Here is a 13,585-nt window from a genome sequence, read left to right as displayed (position 1 = left end):
TCGTTACGTTTCGGTAAATTTAAGACGACGAATATTTTTCAAAGTTATATTGTGGTATAAACCGTGACATATATTTTCAAAACGTTTGATTTCTGGTAAGTATTTTTTTTCAATTATTTCCCCTCTTTTAAGTTAAAATCAACCCTAACTGAAATCGCGTCGCAGAAAAAACGTATGGCAGTCATACAAATGAAATCCAATACATATAACTAGTCGAGAATTTGAATTCGTTATTATTAAATTAATTTCGCCCCAAATGTTAAAATTTCGATAAAGTGAGCAAGAACAGAGAAATGTTTCAACTATATACAAACTAATGAAATATGTAATTTATCCTATCTTGCAGTAAATGTTTTTTGGCACGCGATTTTATTCATTTTTGTAACAGACAAAATTTTATACACAGAAATATGTTTTTTTAAGAACCGCTATGGCTAGCAGGGATAGAGATCGTAGACGGAAATACTTAAGTGGGGCTGAAAAACTGAAACGGAAGAAGCAGCAAGACGATTATATTAAACAGCAAAGAAACAACATTTTGAAGTATGTAATTGAAACTACTAGTCATTCAAGACAGCCAAACGAAGGTGAAGAACATACGGCAATGAATCAGATCCCTTTGGAAAAGGAAAATCAAGAGTTGAATACACCTGTGAAGGAAAATGAAGAAGACACCAACGAAACTGAATTGGACGAAAATGGAAACAATAGAAAAACGAGCGATTGTGAAACTCATCAAGAAAAAGATATTGAAAATATAGAAATTGAAGCACAAAAAGAAGAAAACAGAAATTTCGACATTGAAGATCCTAGCACGTGGCCAATTGACAGAACACAACAAACAGTAAATTTAATAGTTCAGCATGGTCCTGTACAAGTTACTCAATTTAACTTCCCTAAGAACGAAAATAAGGAGTTTTTCTGCAACATATTTTACAAGAATACTGACGAATGGACAAAGGACAACACGAAGATGGCTAATTTATTCTAAATCTTGTAACGGCAGGGCCGTTACTACGGCGAAATATATATATGTACATACAATAACATGTCTGCCTCGCTTACTCTACCCTACTCTAACTATCCCGCTCGCGCAACCACCGCGCACGCTCTCTCGCTTGCACGCATGCCACACGCACCATCCCGCTCACACTAGGCGCGCTATCTCGCCGGGCATGCGCTCTCGCTCTCGACACGCCGTATCTCGCTCGCGGTTCCCCACGCGGAATCGACCCCACTCCCGGCCGACGGTATAGTGGGAGGCCCCGGCCGGGTATATAAGCCCGGCCGGCCGAGGCATCGAGACCAGATCCTATCCCGACATCCAGCTCCCGACACCGACCTGACCAGTGCCTACTACCTCCTCGGGCTAAGGTTTCTCTTAGCCCTGTCGGGTTTCGCCGGCTCCTGTCACCGCTCCTCGGGCTAAGGTTTCTCTTAGCCCTGTCGGATTTCGCCGGCTCCTAGCACCTACCCGGGCTGAGGTTTCGCTCAGCCCTACCGGGTTTCGCCGGTTTCCGTTGCCAAGGCCGGACCCGACGTGACACTCGGGCCTGTCGGCAATACCCACCTACCTAGCCTAACCGTAGTAATAAGCCACGTAGATATCGCGTCGTAGCCTTAAGACCGTTAGCCATAAGTCCGCTAGTTCTAACCGCGTCGTAGTAAAAGCCTGTTAATAATAAGTCCGCTAGAAATAAGCCGCTAGACCTAAGAGCCTGCTAGTTATAACCGCGCCGTAATCTTAAGCTCGTCTGTAAATAAAGCCGCACCATCGCGATTAAGCCGCGTTTCTCGCCGCGTACCGCTTTGCGTTTTTCGCCGCGTACCGCCTTGCGTTTCTCGTCGCGTACCGCTTTGCACACCCGCGCCTGACAGCAGCTTTCTGCCGACCGCACGCTGACCAACATCGCCTGGCCCTGCACGCTACTTTGTACATATCTTTATTCAAATAAACTATTTTTCTACTTATATTGTGTTTCGTAAGCTTGAGTCTCCCCTCCTCTCGAACCCGGACACCGACGAGCCGATCCGAGCGTCGAGTGAGGTGACCGCGTTACAATGGCGCCCGAACAGGGACCTGCCCAGTAGAGACTCCAGCTTGCGTACACGCTCCGATGAAGATCTCCTGGATATACGCGCTTACGAAAGCCCAACTCGTGACTCTTCTAGTCAATCACGGCCGCGATAGTACCGGTAATATCGATATTCTACGACACCGACTACGACAATTCGTAACCCAGAACCCAGACCTGTTCCCCGAACACGATACCGCCGACATGCCGAACGAAGGAGAGGCCACGCCAGGCCGAGCCGAACCGATCCCTGACCGTACCGAACCGACACTAACCGACCCCACCGCGGTGCTAGACCGAATCCGCAAATGGGGCCTCTGCTTTGACGGGAAGGACCCGTTCGCGTTCCTCGAGCGGTTAGAGGAACTGAAACGATCCTACCGCTACGACGACGAATTGTTTCTCTTGGGGTTACCAGAAATGTTGCGAGGAAACCCGTTGTTGTGATACCGAAACAACTACGAGGACTGGACCACGTGGAACTTTTGCACCGCCTTTAAGCTAAAGTACCTCCCACCGGACTACCAGGACCAGCTACGGCAAGACGCACAGACCCGAAGGCAAAGATCGGGGGAGTCTTTCGACCAATACGCCACGGACCTGCTAACAATGATGAGACGAGCTGGGGGCTACACGCCACAGGAGAAGGCCCGCTTGGTATATAACAACTTACACTCCAGCTACCAGCTATACATTCGGCCGGCAGAAGCCACCAGTATCGCCGAGCTAAGCGCCCGGGCGACCGAACATGAGAAGGTCCTGCGCCGGCAAAAAGAGGAACAACCACCGACCCTTAGCATGCCAAGCCCACCGGTCGCCGCCGCCGCCTACAGCCGAGAAGAATGCTGCTGGCGCTGCAAACAACGGGGCCACACGCGGCTCGATTGCAAGCGGCCGCCACGCAAGTTCTGCTCCCGCTGCGGCCGGGACGGGGTACTTACCCGCGATTGCCATCCACCGGCGGGAAACGGCCCCCGGGCCGGGGAACCAGCGGCCACCGCCCAACCCGACCGAACCCCATAAGGTTCACCCCTAGGCCGCACTTAAAGATCCAGCTGCTCAACCGGCACTTATGGGCCCTACTCGATTCCGGCTCCGAGGTCTCGTTTGTGAGTCCTGCCACCGCGAAACGAGCCCGATACTGCGGCCACCCGCCTCGGAGAGTCACCCAGCAAATTCACTTGGCCGACGGCACCGAAGTACCAATCGAGCAAACCGTGGAACTACCCATCACCACGAACGACCGAATCGTGACGCACCGATTTCAGGTCATGCCGAACCTCAGCGGACCAATCCTGATCGGCATTGACCTGTGGGCCAAACTGGGAGTAGCCCTACCAGTACCTCCGAGCGCCAATATCCCGGCGGTGCCCACCGTAGGAGAAGTCTCGGCCGGGCTAACGCCACGAACCACCGACGAGGACCGCCGACTACGGGAGTTCCTGAACCAGGAACTGTCAGCTTTCAACACCGTGCGCGGACCGACCGACCGTATTGTCCACCGGATACACCTGATAACCGATCAGCCAATCAAACAGCGCTATCGGCCGCGTAATCCAGCCATGCAGGCCGTGATCGACCGCGAGGTACGCAACATGGAAGAAGCAGGCGTAATCGAACCTTCGCGAAGCGCCTGGAGTTCTCCAGTGGTGCTGGTACGAAAAAAAGACGGCACCTATCGGTTCTGCGTCGACTTTCGCAAAGTTAACGAAGTGACGCAAAAGGACGCCTACCCACTGCCGCACATCACGGCCACTCTCGATAAGCTACGGGGCGCCAAATACCTTAGCACCCTGGACTTGAAGAACGGGTACTGGCAGGTCCCACTGGCCCCTGAGAGCCGGCCAATCACCGCGTTCACCGTACCGGGGAAGGGACTCATGCAGTTCCGAACCATGCCGTTCGGGCTACACTCGGCCCCCGCCACGTTCCAGCGCCTCCTAGACTCCATCCTGGGACCAGAGCTAGAACCCAACGTACTAGTGTACCTGGACGACATCGTCGTGGCCAGCCCAACTTTCGAGAAGCACCTGGAACACCTGGTCGAGGTCTTCCGCCGCCTACGCTCCGCCCAGCTCCAGCTGAATGTGGACAAGTGCCACTTTTGTCGAGACAGCCTACGATATTTGGGCCACGTCATCGACCGCCACGGTATCCGCACCGATCCCGCCAAGGTGAGCGCTATCGCCGACTGGCCAGCACCAACCAGTCTCCGGCAGGTCCGGCAATTTCTGGGATTGGCGTCATGGTACCGACGCTTTATCGCGGACTTCTCCGCGCTGGCCGCCCCGTTAACGCGTCTGACGCGTAAGAACGCCCGCTGGACTTGGACCGCCACCGAGCACGAGGCCTTCCAACGCCTCAAAGGTGCCCTGACATCCGCCCCAGTACTCGCGTGCCCAGACTTCAAAGCGCCGTTTACCCTGCAGACCGACGCCAGTACGCACGGACTGGGCGCTGTCCTGACGCAACAGCTAGCCGAAGGGGAGCGGGTCATCGCATACGCCAGCCGGACGTTGAATCAGGCCGAACGAAATTACAGCGCGACCGAACTGGAGTGCCTCGCCGTCGTCTGGGGGATCCGGAGGATGCGGGACTATCTGGAGGGATACCGATTCACCGTACTCACCGACCACCAGTCCCTGCGATGGCTCCAACGCCTAGAGGCCCCGTCCGGCCGACTGGCGCGTTGGATGATCGAACTTCAACAATATGACTTCGAGATAAGGTATCGACGAGGCACCCAGAACCAGGTGGCCGATGCGCTCTCCCGTCAGCCCGAGGTCGCCGCAACACGGCGAACACCGCCATGCGCATGGTATCGCCGGGTCAAGAAAGACGTCCAGACCCGACCGACCGATCGACCGGACTATCAGATACGCGACGGGCTCCTATACCGGCACATACTCCACGACTTGGATTTCCGGGAAGTACCCGCCGACGCACAGTGGAAGCTATGCGTCCCGACACCCGAACGCGCCGCCCTGCTCCGACGTTGGCACGACGATCCCGCAGCCGGACACCTAGGGACCGCCAAGACCATGACACGCATCGCCCAGCAATATTATTGGCCGGGGATGCTCCGGGAAATCGCCCGATACGTACGCTCCTGCGGAACCTGCCTGGCCCATAAGGCATCACAACAGCGACCCGCCGGCATGATGCACACCGCTCCGGTCGACGCACCGTGGCAACAGGTCTCGATTGACCTAGTGGGACCACTGCCCCGCTCCAACCAAGGGCACATGTGGCTCCTCACAATGCAAGATAGGTTCACGAAGTGGCTGGAAGTCAGGCCCCTGCGGAAGGCCACCGCAACGAACGTCACGAAGGCCTTCACCGACCAAGTCATGTACCGACACGGGTGCCCACAATGGGTCATATCCGACAACGGGACCCAACTAAAATCCAAGCAACTGGAAAGGCTGTTAACCACATTCGGAATCAAACACCGCACCTCGCCGCCCTACACGCCACAGTGCAACCCGGTGGAGCGGGCTAACCGGACTATTAAAACGATGGTGGCCCAGTATATCGGGAAAAACCAGAGGACATGGGACGAACACATCACCGCTCTCCAATATGCGTACAACACCGCATGGAGCGAGGCCACGGGGCATACCCCGGCCTACCTGAACCACGGGAGAGAGCTCGCCAGGCCGCACCCAGAAGACTGGCGCCAAACACTAAACGCAGCCCCACCCGACACGACCCACCGACGGCTACAAGAGGCATACGAACTGGTACGAGTATGCTTAGCGCAGGCATTCCAACGCCAAGAACGGCACTATAATCTACGGCGGCGGGAGTGGAGGCCAAAATTAGGGGAGCTCGTATGGAAAAGGAACCATACCCTCTCCGACAGGGCCAAGACGTTCAACGCCAAACTCGCCCCGAAATTCGTGGGGCCCCTGGAAGTGCGAAAAATCATCTCACCAGTCATCGTCGACCTCCGGGATCAACGCGGGCGCTGGTACCGGCACGTGCATGTGCAGGAGCTAAAAGCGCACCCGGACCACTCCTCGGCGACCGAAGCCCTCCTAAAAACAGTATCGGCAAAACTCCCGAGGTTACCGACCGCGATTATCGGCGTTATTCGTTGTGATGAGAATCGCGATTACCGAGCGCAAGTGTCGGTACGTGCAAAGACACCCGCGAACCACGGCCGATGGCAGTACCTGTCCCGTCACGCGTCCCAAAAAGCACCCAAAACCGCGCGTGCCGACTATCGAGCATCCCGCGCTAGGGTATAAAAGGCCGAACGCTGGGCCACGGGACGATCAGTCCATTAGCGACAGCCCAACCATGCCGAACGAACAAGAGAGGAGGCAGCTGGAGGAACTGTTCGGACGGTGGTCTGACGACGAGGAGGGCGAGATCGCGGAGGGGCCGGGACCGACACCCGTCACGCCGCCGCAAGCGCCTGACCCACCCCACCGGCCGCCACCGCGGATTGGGACCAGGGTCCAGCGGGGCGACGCCGAAACCAGGCGGAAAATCCGCCTCCTGACCACGCCGCCACCACCGCCGCCGGGCCGACACCGCCGCACCGCAGTACCACCACGACCACCGGCCACCCGAACCCGATCGACGGCATGCGCCGCCGCCGCCGCGCCAGCCGCCGCCACGCCAGCCGCAACCCGCGGACCGCGCCCTCGGCACACCGCACCGCCACCACCACCAGCGCCAACCCGGCCCCGGCCGGCCACGGAGCACGGAGCCATCCGGCTCACGCACGCCGTCGGAACACGGCCCCCGGAGCCGATCAGGGTCAAAGTCGCCGCGGGGAAGGTTTTAGAAGTCCCGTACCGCGCCGTGCACCACTCGCGGCGGTACCGGTGATGGACCTCGGATGGGCAGTGGACCCTCCGATTCAATAAGGACGGGACCCTTCGCAGTAGCCGCCTCCGCCGAGCGGCCCCACCAGCAAGAAGGGGGGTGATGTAACGGCAGGGCCGTTACTACGGCGAAATATATATATGTACATACAATAACATGTCTGCCTCGCTTACTCTACCCTACTCTAACTATCCCGCTCGCGCAACCACCGCGCACGCTCTCTCGCTTGCACGCATGCCACACGTACCATCCCGCTCACACTAGGCGCGCTATCTCGCCGGGCATGCGCTCTCGCTCTCGACACGCCGTATCTCGCTCGCGGTTCCCCACGAATCGACCCCACTCCCGGCCGACGGTATAGTGGGAGGCCCCGGCCGGGTATATAAGCCCGGCCGGCCGAGGCATCGAGACCAGATCCTATCTCGACATCCAGCTCCCGACACCGACCTGACCAGTGCCTACTACCTCCTCGGGCTAAGGTTTCTCTTAGCCCTGTCGGGTTTCGCCGGCTCCTGTCACCGCTCCTCGGGCTAAGGTTTCTCTTAGCCCTGTCGGGTTTCGCCGGCTCCTGTCACCGCTCCTCGGGCTAAGGTTTCTCTTAGCCCTGTCGGGTTTCGCCGGCTCCTGTCACCGCTCCTCGGGCTAAGGTTTCTCTTAGCCCTGTCGGGTTTCGCCGGCTCCTAGCACCTACCCGGGCTGAGGTTTCGCTCAGCCCTACCGGGTTTCGCCGGTTTCCGTTGCCAAGGCCGGACCCGACGTGACACTCGGGCCTGTCGGCAATACCCACCTACCTAGCCTAACCGTAGTAATAAGCCACCTGTAGATATCGCGTCGTAGCCTTAAGACCGTTAGCCATAAGTCCGCTAGTTCTAACCGCGTCGTAGTAAAAGCCTGTTAATAATAAGTCCGCTAGAAATAAGCCGCTAGACCTAAGAGCCTGCTAGTTATAACCGCGCCGTAATCTTAAGCTCGTCTGTAAATAAAGCCGCACCATCGCGATTAAGCCGCGTTTCTCGCCGCGTACCGCTTTGCGTTTTTCGCCGCGTACCGCCTTGCGTTTCTCGTCGCGTACCGCTTTGCACACCCGCGCCTGACCGCAGCTTTCTGCCGACCGCACGCTGACCAACATCGCCTGGCCCTGCACGCTACTTTGTACATATCTTTATTCAAATAAACTATTTTTCTACTTATATTGTGTTTCGTAAGCTTGAGTCTCCCCTCCTCTCGAACCCGGACACCGACGAGCCGATCCGAGCGTCGAGTGAGGTGACCGCGTTACAATCTAAAGATAAGGTTTACTGTTTCGCTTGTAAATTATTTTCCACTACTGATATTTCATTGGGGGCAGACGGATTTTGCGATTGGTCTCATTTAACACAGCGAATCAAAATGCACGAACGATCTGCGGTACATTTACGAGCTATAAGCAAGTGGCTTCAAACTGAACAAAATTTTCGTACTGGCAATCTACTTGATAAAGAGTGCGAACATTTTTTAAGACTTGAAACGGCACGATACGAACAAGTTTTCCAAAGAATAATTGCTGTTATTTTATATTTGGCGCAACATAATTTAGCTTTCCGAGGAAGTTCCGATACTTTGTACACACCGCACAATGGTAATTTTTTAGGTTTAATACAATTAATTGCAAAATTTGATTCTGTTCTAAATGATCATTTAAACAGAACAGCCATAAAAGGGCATCATTATTTATCGCATTCAATTCAAAACGAATTAATAAGTACAATGGCGAATAAAGTACAAAAAGTAATTATCGATGCAATAAGGAGAGCAAAATATTATTCCATTTTATTGGATTGTACACCAGATGTGAACCATCAAGAGCAATTATCGGTTGTTCTTCGTTATGTCAACATAACAGACGAGGAGGTTGAAATCAAGGAACATTTTATCAAATTTGAAATAGTTCACGATACAACAGGAAAAGGACTATCTGAAACTATCATGCTCATTCTGGATCAGTTGGGAATAAAAATATCCGACTATCGCGGACAAGGATATGATAACGGTGCCAATATGAAGGGAATATATCAAGGAATACAAGCAAATATATTACGTCTAAATCCTAAAGCGTTTTACGTACCATGCGGTAGTCAGAACTTGAATTTGTTATTGGGAGATATAGCAAAATCATTAACCCAAGCACTACATTTTTTGGGTGTTTTACAAAAGATTTACACGATATTTGCAGCATCGACATCGCGTTGAGATGTTCTAAAAAAACACGTTAAAAAAATTACACCTAAACCATTATCAGAAACTAGGTGGGAATGCCGTTTTGATAGTGTAAAGGCTATTCAATTTCAAGTTTGCCAATTTCGAAATGCCTTGATCGAAATTGACAACAACGCATCTGACAATAAATTGAAAATTGAGATTTTGTCTATAGTGCGCAAGATAAATGAATTTGAATTTATTGCCAGTCTTATCATTTGGTACGAAATATTATCAAAAATTAACATCGTCAGCAAAGTATTGCAAAATCAAAAGATGCAAATCGATTTGGCCACGAAGCATCTGAAAGGTTTTAACGTATTCTTTGCGGAATACAGAAATGAAGCATTTAGCAAAGCTATGATCGCAGCAAATAAAGTTGCAAAGGAAATGGACATAACACCAGATTTCAAATCATCATACAGGGGCAAAAAACGGAAATTATTCGATTATGAAGGACAGGATGAATCATCGACGATCAGCGACAAAGAATACTTCCGTGTACATTACTTTTTAAAAATAATAGATACTGCGTTAGTATCCTTTAAAAGTAGATTCGAATTATATGCGAATCACTAAAATATTTTTGGTTTTCTATACATGAATGAGATTGGGAATTTAGATGATGAATATTTATATATATATTAAAGTGTTGTCAAGATCTTCACTTACATTTGGAAGGAGATTTCGACGGAACTGAAATGTTTGAAGAAATTAAGATATTCCGGTCAATAACGCAAACCAATTATTCGACTTTAGATTCGATGAATTACATTGTAAAGAACAATCTCTTGGAAGCATATCCTAATTTATTAATCGCATTACAAATTATGTTAACGACGCCAGTAACCGTGGCTTCAGCAGAACGTAGTTTCTCGCGGTTGAAACTAATAAAAAATTATCTGCGATCATCGATAAGCCAAGAGGGATTTTCATTTCTGGCTATTCTGTCAATAGAAAGTGAAGTAGCAAATTCAATCGATTTTGATGATGTTATCAAAGATTTGGCGTCGAAAAAAAGCGAGAAAAATTATTTAATATTATTATTGGATTGTGTATTATTATTTAATATTCATCTTATAAAAAATATATAATATGTAACAGCATTTGTAAATAAATAATTCCTTGTTGTAAAATTTAAGTGTAGGATTTGAATGTGTATTCAGGCCCAGCAAAATTTTTGAACCGGCCCCGCAAAAAGTCACGCCGGCCCTGCGGCGAGTAAGCCACTGCAACTCCAACACGAGCGAGAATAGAGAAAGAGAATTGATCGAGATCGATGATCGTCGACCGGCTCCAATCTTCGTTACAGGCAGACTAAATCGATCGACTGCGGAAGCTCGCGCTCAGCCGATAGAAATAACAAGTGTTTTTCGGCATCGAATGTTCTAGAACTAGGTGTTTTTCACTATAAGAATAACGCTATCATGCACCGAGCGGGTGATCGCGACGCTATATGTTCTCGCTCGTGTTTTGTTTTTCGAGGTAATCGTTTGAATATAACGGTTCGCCGTTGAAATTTAGACAAGAACTTTAATGTTTCAATTTTGAACAGCTAGTTAACTATCGATTTTATATTTAGTTTTTATTTTTTATTTTTCAAGAATTTTTCATTTTTTTAGGGAAACATTTTTTTATAAGTTATTTTCTAAAGATAAATATATTTTTAAATTTTTTGTCGCGTGCAAGGGATATTTTTTATGTACTTGGCATACTTTTTTACCTTTTTGAGATTTTTTTAAATAGAATATTACTGCTTTTTATAAAAATTTAAAATTTAAATTTTTTCTGCGAAATACAAATTACTGTATTATACACTATATACACGGATGTGGTTTTTTTAAAAGATTTATTCAATAGAAACGAAATTCTTTTTTAGAAGGAATTATATAGGAATTATATAGGAATTATAAGGCTTATACCATATTTAATTTCAACAAACCCAATCACAACGTGTCTTAATGCTCTTAGTATCAATCACTTAACAGGTTTTAAAACACAAAATAATTTTAATAAGATATAATTTTATTTTTATAGATATAATTTTAATACAGAGAGAAGTTAAACTGTATAGATATTTATAGATTCAATTTTAATACAGAAGTTAAACTGTGTGTATACAAAACGTATAATCAATAATAATAATATAAATTGCGTAAGTAAATAAATATTAAAATATAGAAAAAAAATTCTTTTTATTACGAAGTGGATAAATTTATTTCATATTAATATGGTATATTTAATATATGAATCTGAAATAAGTCCATTCTATTGAATAAAAGCATACACTTAAATAGTATACATATAATTCCTTCTAAAATATATTCTAATAACTCACATAGAACAAGATATTGAATAGATATCTAGTGAATGTCTACAAATCTATTATTGATTATACGGTTTGTATACATTAGATTAGTTAGTAACTCATTTCGCTGTTTCGAAGAACACGTTTTTTCACCATATCGGCAGATGCAGTTTTTAAATCGTAAGCTAAACCTAAATAAGCGCAGAGGTCGATAAAACCTGTGATAACATTGAGCTTATAATTTCCAAACTTTGTTGCTTTATAATCCCAAGCGAAGATTTGATGGTCGTTGTGCCAGTCTTCGCCTAACGATATGAAAGAGACACTAGCATTGTCGGTGGGTGTGATTGATCTATACGATAAAATAAACATTTCTAAGCAAGGACACAAAGCACACGTTTGCATATAATAAGTTGCATACAATACAAGTACGTACTTAACAAATGATTTTACACCCCACATGTGAGCCGCAGAATTTACCAACCAAGTAACATTTAAGTTTATGCAATATTTGATAAGGGTATAATGCCACGCATACCAAATTCTCACCCCATCCGCACCAAGGTACTATGATTAGCACGATAAAAGATAAAAACGCCAAATATGGGTATCACCTAAAAAGGATGTGAATAAAAGAGATGATATCAATAAAATCAAGCGAACAAAATAATATGTATCCAATTTGCTCCCGTAAGAACAGACTGTGCCTATCATACTTGTTTTGAAAGACCACGAGAAGATCTCGCTCGAGATCGCTCATGTTGACCGTGGCACCCTTTCTGATGACGTCTGGATGTTTGCGAAGCATAAGCCAGCCGATATGCGAATAAAAAAATCCTCTACTCGCGTTATACGGTTTTGCGTCAGTATCGATGAATTTATGATGCACTCTATGATCTCTGATGCATTGGTACATGCTATCCTGAAAAATATAACTTATTAATAAACAATTAACATCGCGTTACGAAAAAGAAAATGTAGAGCTCTAATCAATAGTTCATAGATATCATCAAAAGTGTGAGTTCTGTACTTAAATAAGAAGGAAAAAAATTAAAATCAAGCTTACTTGTAAAGCAATAGTCTGAAAAATGATAAGAATAAGTCTCATTGACTATTTTGCTCTATAAGATCGATGACTTTATAATTTATGAGCGTCAGCAGTGATGCCTATACCCGAAACAACAACAAAACTGAAATCTGTAAATTGCAAATGATTTTTGATAATATATACTTTATTCTACGAAGAAAATAAAAGGCAAATTAGATTGTGAAATCATATTTTGACTATGTGATAGACAAAATCACAAAAAGCGTAAGTTTTGGTCCCTTTTTTTAGACCATCCTCAGCGCAATTACAAAGTATATGGAATATATTATATCAAAAATATGACAGTAATAATAAAAGCAGAACAAGAATAAGTCACCCATGTTGTCAGATGGTAAATATGTGTTATATAATGTAATTTCGAAACAAAAAGAGATTGTCCGATAAAATATATTGCACGGCTGTAGATGCGCAGGAAAAATGTTTTTTACTGACAATGAGTTTTTTTTACTTATTTTCGACACTTGTATCGATCAAAAAGTCGTATCGACTTTTTACATTTTTACACTCACGCACTTAATCGATGAATCGACGAAGACAATTATACAGCCGATCACTACCGATTATTCACAATGGATCACTACCGATTATTCGCTGAATCACTTTAAAAAACACGTTAAATACATAACGAACGTTACTTTGATGCGAAGATCGCGTGACGACAACAAGCAGATTATGTCGGTATTAGCACTGCCAGTTGCCGATCGCGAACTGTGAACGTCTATCACGTGACACGTGACACACTACGACATGTCTATCACGACACACGTGATCAAGTGAGTGGTGCAGCAAATGAGAAGGCGAGCGAGAGAAGAGAGAGAGAGAGAGAGAGAGAGAGAGAGAGAGAGAGTGTGTGTGTGTGTCTCGATCAGCTGTTTGCTATACGCGATGAGTGTGCGTGCGTGCGTGTGCGTGTTCGTGTGCGTCGTGTGTGTGTGTGTGTGTGTGTAATGTGCGTACATGTTCACACACACACACACACATACACACAGAGGAAAAATCTGTCTTAGAAATCATTTAAGA

General features: G+C 47.5%; 1 protein-coding gene and 1 pseudogene across 1 annotated transcript; one reads left to right on the top strand and one right to left on the bottom strand.

Annotated features, from left to right (window-relative positions):
- Window positions 1-430: 430 nt before the first annotated feature.
- Window positions 431-991, top strand: LOC138932823 (uncharacterized). The gene has a single exon (XM_070295009.1). The coding sequence runs from the start codon at window positions 431-433 to the stop codon at window positions 989-991; it is 561 nt and encodes a 186-aa protein (XP_070151110.1).
- A 10,577-nt stretch (window positions 992-11,568) lies between these two features.
- Window positions 11,569-12,885, bottom strand: LOC138932822 (acyl-CoA Delta12-desaturase-like; annotated as a pseudogene).
- Between the last annotated feature and the right edge of the window lie 700 nt (window positions 12,886-13,585).

Source organism: Polyergus mexicanus, unplaced genomic scaffold, assembly GCF_030449975.1.
Source record: "Polyergus mexicanus isolate NDT 795.1 unplaced genomic scaffold, iyPolMexi1.0 SCAF_4, whole genome shotgun sequence".
Lineage (NCBI taxonomy): Eukaryota > Metazoa > Arthropoda > Insecta > Hymenoptera > Formicidae > Polyergus > Polyergus mexicanus.
This window is presented reverse-complemented; position numbering and strand designations above follow the sequence as displayed.

Excerpts from the sequence above, each read along its gene's own strand:
- LOC138932823 (XM_070295009.1), top strand. The coding sequence starts at position 431 with ATGGCTAGCAGGGATAGAGATCGTAGACGGAAATACTTAAGTGGGGCT.